We start from the raw sequence: 12,447 nt of genomic DNA on the forward strand, positions 1-12,447 counted from the left end.
TGGGGTGCCAAGAATATCGATCCAACCCAGAAAGGTGGAGCTAAACACTGCAGGCTGTTGATTGGTCGAAAGAATCGTCACTTCCCGTTCGATCGCCGGCTAGCTGTTAGCGATTAGCTGCTATGGTGTTACGCTATTGTGTAGCTGACGCGGCCATCTGCATCCAGCTTACACGCCACCTACCAAATATGGCAGGCTTGGTTGTGGAAACAGAATCAGGCTTTACAGATCAAACTGTTCTGATCCGTACCGGACCGCTTGGTGGAAACGGGGATTAAGAGCAGTTTAAAATGGTCTCCTGTGATGAACAATAAAAGGAGGTACACGAATCCACTCTCACTGAAGCGTTAACTTCCTGTGTTGGAAACCGTACCCAAAGCTGAAGTGCAAAATCCTGCAGTTTGTCGAGTTGAAGCACAAAAATAAACATGTTTACATCCTGGTACAAGAAGTAGGTCTGAGTAGTTGTGGTCATCACTGACACACGCTGTACAGGACTGAATTTCTTATTAACGGCTCAGTTTTGATTTTGAGAACCGTATGTGTTAGGCGTGTCGCTTGCATCATCAGGAGGCCTTTGTTCATTTAATTTGATTTTATTTTGAGTCTTTTATGTCTCTCAAATCAGTTCTCAGCATTTTAAACTGTAACAAGAACTGCCGCTTCATTTCAATAGAAAATTGTGATAAATCACATGATAGGAGATATGTGATAATTCAGCTATTTCAAAGAGTAAGACTAAAAAAAAAAAAGGACATTAAAAATAGAAAAACTAATGTCTGATATTTATTTGCATACTGTGACATCACAATGGTGGAAAATGATTCTGAATCTTTTCTTGTCCGTTTGTTTTGGGGGGTTTCTTCACCTTTATTTAGAGATAGGACAGTGAATAGAGTTCTGATGCACCGAAGACACCGGGAAAAGGAGCCCAAACCCGGGTCGCCTTAAAGCCGAGCTACCTGCGGCAGATCTTTCTGTTTGTGTTGGGTTTTATTCTGAAAGGGACAAGGCTAAACAAAGTGGCCATAGTTCTATAAGAACCAGTCCAGCTCTCATTGTTTCATTATTTACTGGTGATGATGAACATCTGTAGACGAAGCTCACAAATACAAAATCTTCTTTATTTTAAAATGTATTTAATCTGGTTGCTTTCATAGTTTTTGCAGCATTGAGTACAACAAGAGTACGAAGTGCATTTTGCTCTTTTGACGGCTCATCCTTTGACATCGCTCAATACAACAATCAGTGAAGAGGCTTTCTTCCCTGTAATCAAGGATCAAACATAAATGTTCTTACCTCGTCCTTTGCATGGAAGGCAAAGTTGTTTCCATCAGTTAATCTGTTGCAAAGACAAACGACAGGAAGTGTTAGTTTCACATCGATTTCGGAGCCTTTTTATGACCTTCGTGTCTAAAATAACTGTAATCCCTTCATGCTGTCTTTTCATGTTTATCTGTGAAATCTCTTCACGACAGATTATCCCAACAATACAGACAACTAACAGCGGGAAGCAGGCCTCACTTCAGAATGAAGACGTTTTTCTTCTTCTTGTAGCCCATTGTCGGATCGAACGAGCAGATGCTGAGGTCGACCGGAGGCTCCTCGTTGTACGTCGTGGTGTGGTTTCTACCGTCCTTGTAGAAGGTCAGCTTTCCATCTTTCAGCACACAGTATACATTCACCCAGGACTTGCTGTTGAATTAAAAAATAAAAGACGACGTGCATCAGAACGGATTAAGATTGACTACATTTGTGGATATAACTTAGATTAGGGGGCTGTAAGCTTTTTCTCAAGTCTCTGGTATTCTTTTCTTGCACCAGTGCAAGTGGCCACATGCTAAAGGAAACTCAACAATAGCACGGCTGTTCTGTGGGAAACACTATGGACTCGGAACAAAGCAACCACCGCAAACTATGAACAAAGCTACTCTGCATAAATGGATGTTTTGCCACGCCCTGCTCCCTTTCGTTACTGCTGTTATTCACCATATTTACATATTTACAACCTCTGAGATTACGTTCAAGGCTGGAAGCTCAAACACTACTGTCAGAGATTCAAAGAGGCAAACGATGGACATTTGACTCATCATAATTCTTCTCAGCTGAAAGGACAATTTATCTAGAAGGTCTTGGAGTCATATTTTAAGGAAAAGCTAAACTTGGTAGCCTAGTTATAAAACTTGAACAACAGCTAGCATTAGCAACATTAGCAGCCAACCACTATTAAGCATGAGGGTTCTTGTTTGAATCTAATTCTGAAAAGGACAAGGCTGGCTAAAGCTGTCCCATTTTACAAGAACCTATTAACGATAGACTAGCACCAGGTATGAGTCTTACACTCACCCGGAAGTGAGTTAGCATTTTAGCGCCATGGGTTGTAAGCTCTAAAAGTCAATGTGGATTTTGAATGGGTTCGTGGTTAGACGCCTAAAATAAGGTCTGTGGTTAACACAAGCTTAAGAGATGTTGACGTTTTGTAAACATTTCGCAAACTAAGACCCCTGCTTCAGCTAGCGGGGGGTAGCTAGCTCCAAGACCAATGCAGAGCTGGCTAAACACTGAAGCTTCAGTGTGCGGGACACGGCAACCTGCGTGCACATTGACTCCAAGGAGGAGGGGCGGGGGCGGGGGGGCGGGGGGGGAAGGGAGACAGCTCTCTGCAATGTTTTAAATTTGGACTGCAGCACCCATTTTAAAACATCAGGTGTCAGAGTTACATATTGCTCTTTAAAGCTTCAAAAATATGCCAAGTGTCTCTCCATTTTTGTCTTAGGCGTTTCATTTGAACACATTTTTAAATTGTATTTTCAGTCGCAACGTAACAACAATGTCAAATTTGCTCATGGTTTTTAGTTTGGTACTTGACGACACTTTATCATATTTTTGTGAATTTATGATTTGAACCTGTAGAAAAAGTCTAGTCAGTTGACTTTTTGTGTTGATTTTGGAAACAAGGTTTTATGTAACCGTAAGCTAGTAAGACATATATGCTGATTATGCAGATTTTGCCAGAGCAGATAGACACATTGATGTACTAAGTCCTTACACTTTGTCCGTCACGCTTTTGGTTCTGGAATGGCTTGGGAAGAAAAAAGTCAAGAAAAAAAGTACAGTAAAGGCAGGGCATTTCTCATGGTGACCTGTACAAAATGGCTCACTTCTTAACCTGCCTAGTTATGTAGTCGGACATTTGTTGTACCTGTTTGGACTCCTCTGCTGAGCTTCGAGGTCAGAGGTGGTGGCCTTTTTGCGGTAGAGGAAACCTTCATTTTGGGCAGTGTGTGACGGCGGCTGCGGTGTAGTCGGGGCGCCGGTAGCAGGAGCCGAGCGAGAACGTCTCGTCTCCTCTGGCTCTTTAGGACGAGGCCTCCTCCTGGGTTTGGGTCGATCTCGAGCACGAGGACGTCCGTCGAAACGAGTCACAGGTGCTGAGAGGCTGCTCGAAGGCCTGTAAGGCTCGCCCCGTGCCTACGAAAGCAGCGACATAGAGAGTTTGATTCAAAGACAAAAAATAATTGCCTTGCGCATCATTATGTGGCATTACATGTTAGCCAACTCACGGATGCTGCTTCTCTCTCCTGGACCTGTTCTACAATCTCCGCCATAGTAGATCTCTTCTCCCTGCATTTGCAACAGACATGAGTCACCCAAACAGTCAACACATCATTATGTGACCTTAAAAATCATTAGAATCGTGCTGGACACTGCTGACAGGACACACTGTGAGCCAAATTTTGTAAAACTGTCTCAGCAGGACTCATTCACGTACCCTGAGCGTTTGTCGGAGCCATCCTTGACAGAGCCCTCCAGATCACTGGAGTCCTGCCTTTGGATTCTCTGCTTGTTGCTTCCTTCTTGTTCGCTGGATGACTGCCTCTCCAGACGCCTCCGATAGCGCTCTTGACGCACAATCAGTGGCAGCTCGTTCAGCCTGGCCTGGATCTCCTGCTCACTGGAGGTCTGCCTTCCCAGCTTGTACTCCCTTTCTCGCCTCAGATGATCCATCTGAGGGTCGGAGCGACTTCCTCGAGGATCTCTCTGGAGTCGGCCGTGGAGGAGTTCCAACCCTGATTCTGGGCCCATATCTGCCATTGGGATGTCCCCGTACTGTTCCCGCTGCGCTCTACTTGCTTCAAGTAGGGGGTTGACTGCCTTGTGGATGTGGTTCATTCTGGGCTGCATGAAGTCAGCCTTCAGGTGCTGCCATGCATACGCCATCTTAGGGTCCATGATGCCACCACTCTGCGCCAGGAATCCAGAACTACCCAGACTTCCACTGCTGTAATGATTTTGTGCCAGGAAGCCTGAGCTACCCATTCCCCCACCGCTCTGATAATTCTGTGCTAGGTATGCAGAACTCACAATGTTAGGCTGTTGTGCCAAATACCCAGTACTCCCCATGTTGGGCTGCTGTGCCAAATACCCAGTACTCCCCATGTTGGGCTGCTGTGCCAAATACCCAGTACTCCCCATGTTGGGCTGCTGTGCCAAATACCCAGTACTCCCCATGTTGGGCTGCTGTGCCAAATAGCCAGAGCTACCCAGATTAGGCTGTTGTGCCAAATATCCTGTACTCCCTAAGTTAGGTTGATGCCCTAAATACCCAGAACTTCCCACATTTTGTGTTTGGGCCAAATATCCGGAACTGCCCGTATTCTGCTGAGGCAGGTAGCCTGGGCTTCCCATCCCTACGCTGCTTGGTGGCTGAGCTAGGTTACCTGAACTTCCTAACCTGCCACTGCTTAGATGGTTTTGCATTCCACCCCCCGACCCGGCATTCAGACCAAAGTACCCAGAGCTCTCTGCACTGCCGGCAGTTTGATTGTTTATCCCAAGGTAAGAAGAAGTATCTCCTCCAGCACTGTGGGAGGTCATCGCTGAGAAACCGGAGTCACTTCCAGCTCCGGCACCAGGATGGTTCATTCCAAGGTAGGAAGAGCCGACCAGCTTCCCACTGCCCTGCTGCTCCATCCCCTGGTAACCTGATCCATTTAGGACCGGGTTGTAGCTGGACAAGGACAATCTCTGGGCTGCAGGGGTGGCACCCAGATCCAGACTGGTCTGTAAGGGTTTGGACTCTAGATGTCCTTGTATGGTATGCCTCAAGAAAGATGAGGTAGCGCTGGTTGAGGGAACGCTGGGAGTCAGACAAGACAATGGGAACATCCTTCGACTGGAGAGCGGTGTTGTCTTTTTCTCTTCCTCTTTTTTCTTCTCGGCCTAAAAAGAAAAGTAACTTCATAACCAAAAAGCTCAACGCAATAAAAAAACCACAAATCCAAGGAAGGGTGGTCCAGTGAGGTTCCAAGTTACCAGCTAAACCTACTGACTTTAAATAATGACGCATGAGTGCTGATGGACTGCAGTGAGTGAGGGAACAACACATGCAGAAAACGTCATGTGACGGATTCTATCCCATAATAGTGCAAAACTCATGACATGCGCACATGCCCGCTAAGCAAACACAACCTCTCAAGGTCACTTTTTTTTCCCCCCCGTAGCAGCATTAAACTGTGACTCCAGCAAACTGATTAAACATTTATCTCCAGTCAAGCTTACTGCGGAAAGCTGGCGGAGAGAGCTGAAGCGTTCTTTCCAGGTTACGGCGGCCTTGCGGAAGGCCTCGTGGCGAAGGATGAGCTGCTCAACCTCATCTGTTTGGGCCCGGGCCTCGCCTCCCTCCGGCTCCCTGGAGGTGATCAGCGGCTCCTTGGCCTTCAGCCAGGCCTCCGCCTTCACCGTCTCCTGTGCGAACTGGAAGTTTTCCTGCTCTGGTGGTGACAGCAGACCAACAACACATTTACCATTACACCACGTTTTCATGTACGCTCATAAACCTGTTATTAGCATTTCATTTTGCATTATTATTTTATTTGTATTTATTTGCAGCTATTATTTTACTGTACCTTTACGGGTATGGATATTGCATGTAGCGTTATGAGGCCGCAGAATTTGCTCTCTGTTTTGCTACACTATGTGGTTATTGGGGAGGGATCTTTAAAACATATATACATATATGTACCTGTTGTATAAATGCTCACACGTAACTTATTGCTTCAGATCATGGCTTTCATGTTTAAATGAGCCTTTCGGTCATGTTGTATTGTAGAGTTACTCACTGCGCAGTAACCTCTCCTGGTGTTTGTCCCATTTCTCGATGAGATCCCTCTGCTTCGCCAGAAGGCTGTCCAGCTTCTCTTGTATCTGCGAAGATGGACAGATGGCAGTGAAGACCACAACAACATGCTGCTACATGTTTAATCAAGTGCTTGTTGAGGGTTTTATGTATTCGTTGTGGCTTGCGGGATGGTCGCTCTCTCTGCTTATAGCCTCACCTCCTCTGATGCAGGGTTTCCCGCAGCAATCAGGATCTTGCCGAGGTCGGCACACTGCTGGATGGTCTTGCTGCGGCCGTCGATTTTGGCTTTCAATTCCTGGTGCTGTTTCATCATCCCCTCCAGAGCCGTCAAATCCCTGTGGGATGACAGAAGGATAAGATTTATACCATTTTACTCCAAGTGTTCGGTTGCATCGCCTTGTCATTAAATCATCAGACAGAACTGGATTATTAATCAGCGTTATTGTATTAACATGCATCTATTACCATACTTATTTTGAGATCATGGAGGCATGTTGTAATATGTTTATTCCTTTTTTCCCCTTCATCACTCTTTTCTCTCTCTCTCTCTCTCTCTCCCTCACACACACACACACACACACACACACACACACACACACACACCTACCACACTGGGTGTACCCCTTACCACAGACTTATATCAGCATCGTCTGAGGGCAAATACACGGAGGTGACGGAGAGGCACGACAACACAACAAATGACAACAACAACAACGTAAACCAGTTTCAAAATCTATGCTGTGATTTTCCCCACAATTTCTTCTTCATGTGATTCTCTTTAAATCTGCTGAGGACTCTATGTCCCACCTTGGTATACCTTTTGTGTCCAAACCAGACACACAGAGAGGGTTATTTCACCTCTGGATGTCTGACACTGTGTCCCAGTTTAGGACCTGGCTGCACAAGCAGAGGATCCAGTGTGGCATGATGGGAAATCTTAGTACATTTTTCAACATCTGGCCGCCAATTTTGGATTATCTTACCCGAGTTTCTGGACAGTGACAGATTTTACAGCTAACCTCTCTTTGATCATATGTGTTAAGAAATATCAATTAATCAAACTTTACTTGTAGAGCACTTTTAATAAAAGACCAACAACACAACTCCATCCCCCACAATTTAAAAACTACGGTAAAATAATGAGATTAAAACAGGTACTGACGGACATCTCGGCCCGCCAGAAAAAAACACACTCACACCTACAAAAATTCAGAGTCAGCAGGTAAAGCTAACCAGCATGTGTTTGGACTGTGGGAGGACCCACGCCATGCATGGCGAGAAGATGCAAACCCAACCAAACGCTAAACTCATGAGGCTTCTTTAAATGGTCCGACACTCGATGATACGGAGAAACCTCCAGAAATCCTAAAATCTCCACTTCTCATCGGATCACGTCTGGTACCTGAAGCTTTAAACCACTTATTACAACCACTTCTCTTCCTGATGTTGCTCCTATCGCTTCATAAAGTCCACATGGCATTGTGTTATTTAAATCGCCCATACTGGTCATACTCAAACAATCTTCATCCGTCCAACGCTGCTGCACGTGTAAATAAAGAGAAACAGGAAAACGACTGACTGATGGTAGCGAGTCATTTAAAGCCCTCCGTTACATCACATGCAGAATGGAAGAACAGATGTCATGTGGAATGAGGTCAAGGTGACACAGCAGCCTGATTTATACGTTACAGTAATGACGTTCTGTCTGCAGAGACGGTCCAAACCCCCCGAGACTGAAGCACAATATGCAGCTTCTCCCCCTGAACCATGCACGATACCGATCAGAACCACAGGACACAGAAGCTGCGGAGTGCAGACCTGACAGGTGTCTCACCTGGGCTCGCCCCATCCTATCTGGCCCATGATGCCTTCCATCCACATCAGGTTTTCACGCACCACGGAGAAGAACTGGACCTTGTCGGTGACCGAGGTGACCTGGACCCGACTGGCCTCGCAGGAGCCCAGCAGCTCCTTCCAGGCCTCCATCACCTCCTGCTCTTTGACCATGATGGCCTCCGCTTTCTCTCCGGCGTAGATGGTCCTCAGCTGGGCGGCGTTCTCCTGCAGCTGCCTCACCTGCTCGCCGACGGGACGAGGAGAGGACAGAGACAACACGGAGCAACAGTTTAGGGACTTTTCTTTCACACGCGGGCGGTAGAGGGACAGCTTTAGGTTACTGTAATCGACACGTCCGACGTGCTGCTGCAGGAGCTGGGGATCGAACCCCGTTTGGTTTGAACTGAGTTTACAAGAATGGCTAATATTGTTTATTTTGGGGCTTTTCATGTGTTTTATTTTGGAGAGGGGAAAGTGGATACGAGGAAGAAAGAGAGAGCGGGAGAAGACGTGGGAAAGGGGCTCGGGCCCAGGTTCGGCGTCTGTCCTTTAGGGGGCGCACTGACAACCACAAGGCTACGAGGTCCGACACACGGAGTGTCAGACCTGCTGCTGTGAAAAAACCCTGAAACTAAAGCGTCACTGTGAATGTTCATATTTAATTTAAATATTATGTCAACACTGTAAAAGATAACTCGCTCATCTTTACTCACCAGAGCACGAATATCTTATTATCTCTACTAATACTAATACTTATTTTAGTCTTTAATTGTTCCTATTTAATGTTTACATCTGTACAGAGAGAGCACACACGTTACAGTCCTTGTGTGTTAAACAGACCTGACAAAAAGATATTTAGTAAATATTCTATGTCATGGCCTCACACATGTTTTGGTCATTAAAATACAAACGTCATTAATTAAATTATTATAAAAACAGCAGCATGTTTAAACCATAAAACTCCCAGTTTCTCTCTCTCCACTTTGTTTTTTAATAAACTGAATCTTTTTTGGAAGGACGTAAGGAAGGAAAGCTTCATTTATGCAGCACTTTATAAAACAACATGTAACAAACACAAGGTATAAGATAAGTAAGTGTGTCAGCATACAATCTACGAGTGGTTCAGTCGTCTTAAAGATGCTGCCTTGTTCTCTTTGTCGCTCAGACTCTATTCGTTATCAATGATTTAGTTTTATAGTGCAGGTAGCTGAGGTCGACATCAGACGGACCCTTTACACGTTTAGCCTTTTCAGTTTTAAAAATGTGACCACAGGTCGGACAAGAGGAAGGAATTAAAAAGTGATGATTTGTTGTTCTGAATGCAAACGAGCAGGTTTTGTCAACATGAAGTTTGTGCACATTTCTCTCCGCTCGTCCTCGATGCTCTGAGTGAGCGAGCGTATCACTCGCCTGTGCGACGAGCAGTTGAAGGGCATGTTCGAAGGAGTGCATCAGTCTCTGCAGGGTGGCCGGGTTGGTGATGTTGGCTTGGCACGCCCTCACCTCTGGCAGCTGCTTCATCTTCCCCGCGATCTGAGCCAAGACCTACAACGCAGGACGGGCAGCAGCGTCACCAGCACGGTAAAAATAGAAGCCGCACCTCACGGCCAGACCGCCTCACCTTCGCTGAAGAACTCGATACACCCGAGAGTCACAGGTGGGTGTTTGGATTTTACCTCTTTGCAGTCTGTGAAGAACTTGTGCAGCTGGTGCGACGCCGCCAGCATCTGCCTGCGGGTCTCCATCAGCTCCAGCAGGTCGGCCCACGACTCGTTCAGCCCGTCCTTCCACTCGGCGATGGTGGCGGCGTCGGAGTGCCCGCAGTCGATCATCTCGTTCACCATTTTGTTCACCTGCTCCATGCGCTGCTGACCCACGCTGTTCGTCTCGGAGGCGAACTTTGTGAATCTCTCCTGCAGCACCTGAAACACACAAACACACACCAGCTGTCAATCACAGCGACAGCTCGTGCACGTGTTGCGTTTGATCCGATCTGGAAGGATTTTTTTTTTATCAACAGTCCTGCAGCAGCGTGGCCTCGGCACAGCATTTGACTTCCAGTGAGTTGTTGAAATGTTTCATTATTTTTGGTTTGAAGTGAAAATAAATGAAGCTAAATGAAAACAGGGCGGTTTAAAGTGTGAGTCAGAGAGGAAGCTGAAGAACAAACATTAAAGATTCTCTGTTTACTGTTTCTTCATCAGCCAAAACTATTCTCTTCTCTTCTCTCTCTTTTTTCTTTTTTTTTTTACTTTGCATTAAAGTCACCTTTGCTCATGTCGAAAAAACAACACTTATCATTTTCGCCTTCCACAAACTCGTCTGTTTATGAAGCCATTTATATCTCTTCTCTTGATGATTTGCATATTTAAGCTTTGAGAGGCGATGAGGACAAACATGGCTCTAAAATAAGGTTAATAATAATAATAAATCTTCAATAGGCTGTACGGTGGTGCAGTGGTTAGCGCTGTTGGATCCTGGTTCGAATCCCGACGCCTGCTGGTTACCTGCAGACTCTGAACTGCTCCCAGGTGTGAATGTGTCTGTTTCGACATGTCTAGCCCTGTGATTGGCTGGGTGTACCCGGCCTCTCGCCCAATCACAGCTGGGATCGGCTCCGACCCGCACGTGATGGGAAACACGGTACAGATATCTTAAATAAAGTGTGTTTGATTGAAGATTTATTGAAGATCTCTATTGACTTTACTGTTGATTTAAAAAGTGCTGAGTCATCGTAACACAACCGTTTATAAAAGGTAAGAAACAGTAAGCACATTTTGTGAGTCATGCAGCGTTGGGGCGTGACTGAAGCTGATCATTTGTATCATCGTGGTGAAGCGTTGATGATGAGTCAGCTCTCTGCTTAAAGATAAAAATGGTCGGTCATCACTTCATCCACTAGAGTGCGCTCTGCTGGAAACATCTAGAACACGGCATGTTCGCTGTGAGAAGCTAACGTGTGTGTGCGAGCCATTTATACATGTATAAACAGAATCTCGAATGTGCAGCATGTTTATCTGAACTCTGGCTGCTGATTGGTTAAGGTTTGTAGCATGCTGCCTGTGCTAGCTTAACAGTCTTTTTTTTTTAAAGATTTATTTTTGGCGTTTATTATAGAGGGAGGAAAGTGGACAGAGTCGGAAATCAGGGAGGGAGAGTGGGGAGAGACATGCGGGAAATGGGCCACAGGCCGGACGTGAACCCAGGCCGCCCGCGCGAGGACTGAGCCTCAATACATGGGATCGCGCGCACTGCCGCTGCGCCACCGGTGACCCCGCTAGCTTAACTGTCTTTGACCGTGCTTTATGTTTGTTTGTTTGTTTGTCTGTTGTGTTTTAGTTTTGTTTTATTAATTCATATTTTTTTCCTTCTCTTTCCTTTCTGTCTATTTTTTTTTCATTGTTTTATCCTTTCAAAGCCGCCGGTGGACAATTGTTGCAAATTAGCACATGTGCTAAAACACTCAAAATCAATGCATGTGGTTTGTCCCATGTCATTGTTTTGTCCACGTCAAATAAACTTTAAATTTATTAATTAATTTTACTTTGTATCTGTAAAAACAAGAGACAAACGTTGCTTTTTATGAAGTATGCGTCAGCCATATGTTTCCAGCTCTGCAGTTTGTGTTTTAAATAAGACAGGGCCACACTAACAGTGTGTATAGAGTCAATTAATAATGACAGCTAATTGGTTTCTGGACGCACTGTGACGTCATCCAGGTCGTGTCCCAGCTCGGTGGAACTGGCCACGGCCTCTCGCTCGGTGATCCACTTCTCCAGCTCCTCCACGTCCTTGTTGAGCTGGTAGAGCCAGTACTGCTGCTCCAGCTTGGTCTTCCTGTGCTCCACCATGTCCTTCAGAGAAACGTACAGCCGGTCTATGTGCGACTGCTGCTTGGTGATCTGCTCGCTGTGGGAAAAGGAGAGACAAATAAACACGACATCTCCGAACAACATAACAAATACTGCTCTTACAGTATGTTAGCCTACAAGCTAGTCCGTCCACAAAAGAAACACCCCCGTTTTCTTGCCCTGTATGTGTTATTTGTGTGTGTGTGTGTGTGTGTGTGTGTGTGTGTGTGTTCTGCCTCACCTGTCTGGGTGTCCGAGCTCCATTAGGTGCTGACATTGCTGGGATAACATGCCTACTGTCTCTGCGTATGTTTCCACGGTTTGTTCCAGAGTCAGGTGAGCCTTCAGCAGCTGCAGCGTGCTCGTCTCGTCCTGGAACATATTACAACAACAGATATGTTAGGGACACTGGGAAAGCGCATTATCCTGTTTATACTTAAAAAAACAACAATAATAATCATAAGATTATGATTTTTTTTTTTTTGCATGTGTCAATAACAACTGTCCTCTCTCAACCTAATAATGCCTGAGAGCTCGACTGAGGGCTGGCCAGTTTATCACATCGCAACGTAAACAACAGAAACGTCTTTTTTTCACCAACTGGATAAAAACCTGAGA

At 45.7% G+C, this 12,447-nt stretch overlaps 2 protein-coding genes across 2 annotated transcripts in view; both read right to left on the bottom strand.

Annotated features, from left to right (window-relative positions):
- Positions 1–12,447, bottom strand: part of micu2 (mitochondrial calcium uptake 2) — a 98,596-nt gene that overhangs the window by 13,587 nt on the left and 72,562 nt on the right. The gene's annotated exons all lie outside the window — the stretch shown is intronic.
- Positions 1–12,447, bottom strand: part of sptbn4a (spectrin, beta, non-erythrocytic 4a) — a 33,477-nt gene that overhangs the window by 1,894 nt on the left and 19,136 nt on the right. Inside the window, exons 7-19 of the mRNA XM_079356292.1 lie at positions 12,071–12,201; positions 11,683–11,887; positions 9,655–9,900; positions 9,389–9,523; positions 7,977–8,218; positions 6,339–6,477; positions 6,123–6,207; positions 5,563–5,774; positions 3,773–5,223; positions 3,564–3,624; positions 3,203–3,471; positions 1,525–1,695; positions 1,300–1,342 (exon numbers count right to left, since the gene is read on the bottom strand). Coding sequence (XP_079212418.1) covers positions 1,300–1,342; positions 1,525–1,695; positions 3,203–3,471; positions 3,564–3,624; positions 3,773–5,223; positions 5,563–5,774; positions 6,123–6,207; positions 6,339–6,477; positions 7,977–8,218; positions 9,389–9,523; positions 9,655–9,900; positions 11,683–11,887; positions 12,071–12,201 — 3,390 coding nt within the window. The remainder of the gene's footprint in view (positions 1–1,299; positions 1,343–1,524; positions 1,696–3,202; positions 3,472–3,563; positions 3,625–3,772; positions 5,224–5,562; positions 5,775–6,122; positions 6,208–6,338; positions 6,478–7,976; positions 8,219–9,388; positions 9,524–9,654; positions 9,901–11,682; positions 11,888–12,070; positions 12,202–12,447) is intronic.

The sequence above is a fragment of the Symphodus melops genome (genome assembly GCF_947650265.1).
Source record: "Symphodus melops genome assembly, chromosome: 11".
Classification (NCBI taxonomy): Eukaryota; Metazoa; Chordata; class Actinopteri; order Labriformes; family Labridae; genus Symphodus; species Symphodus melops.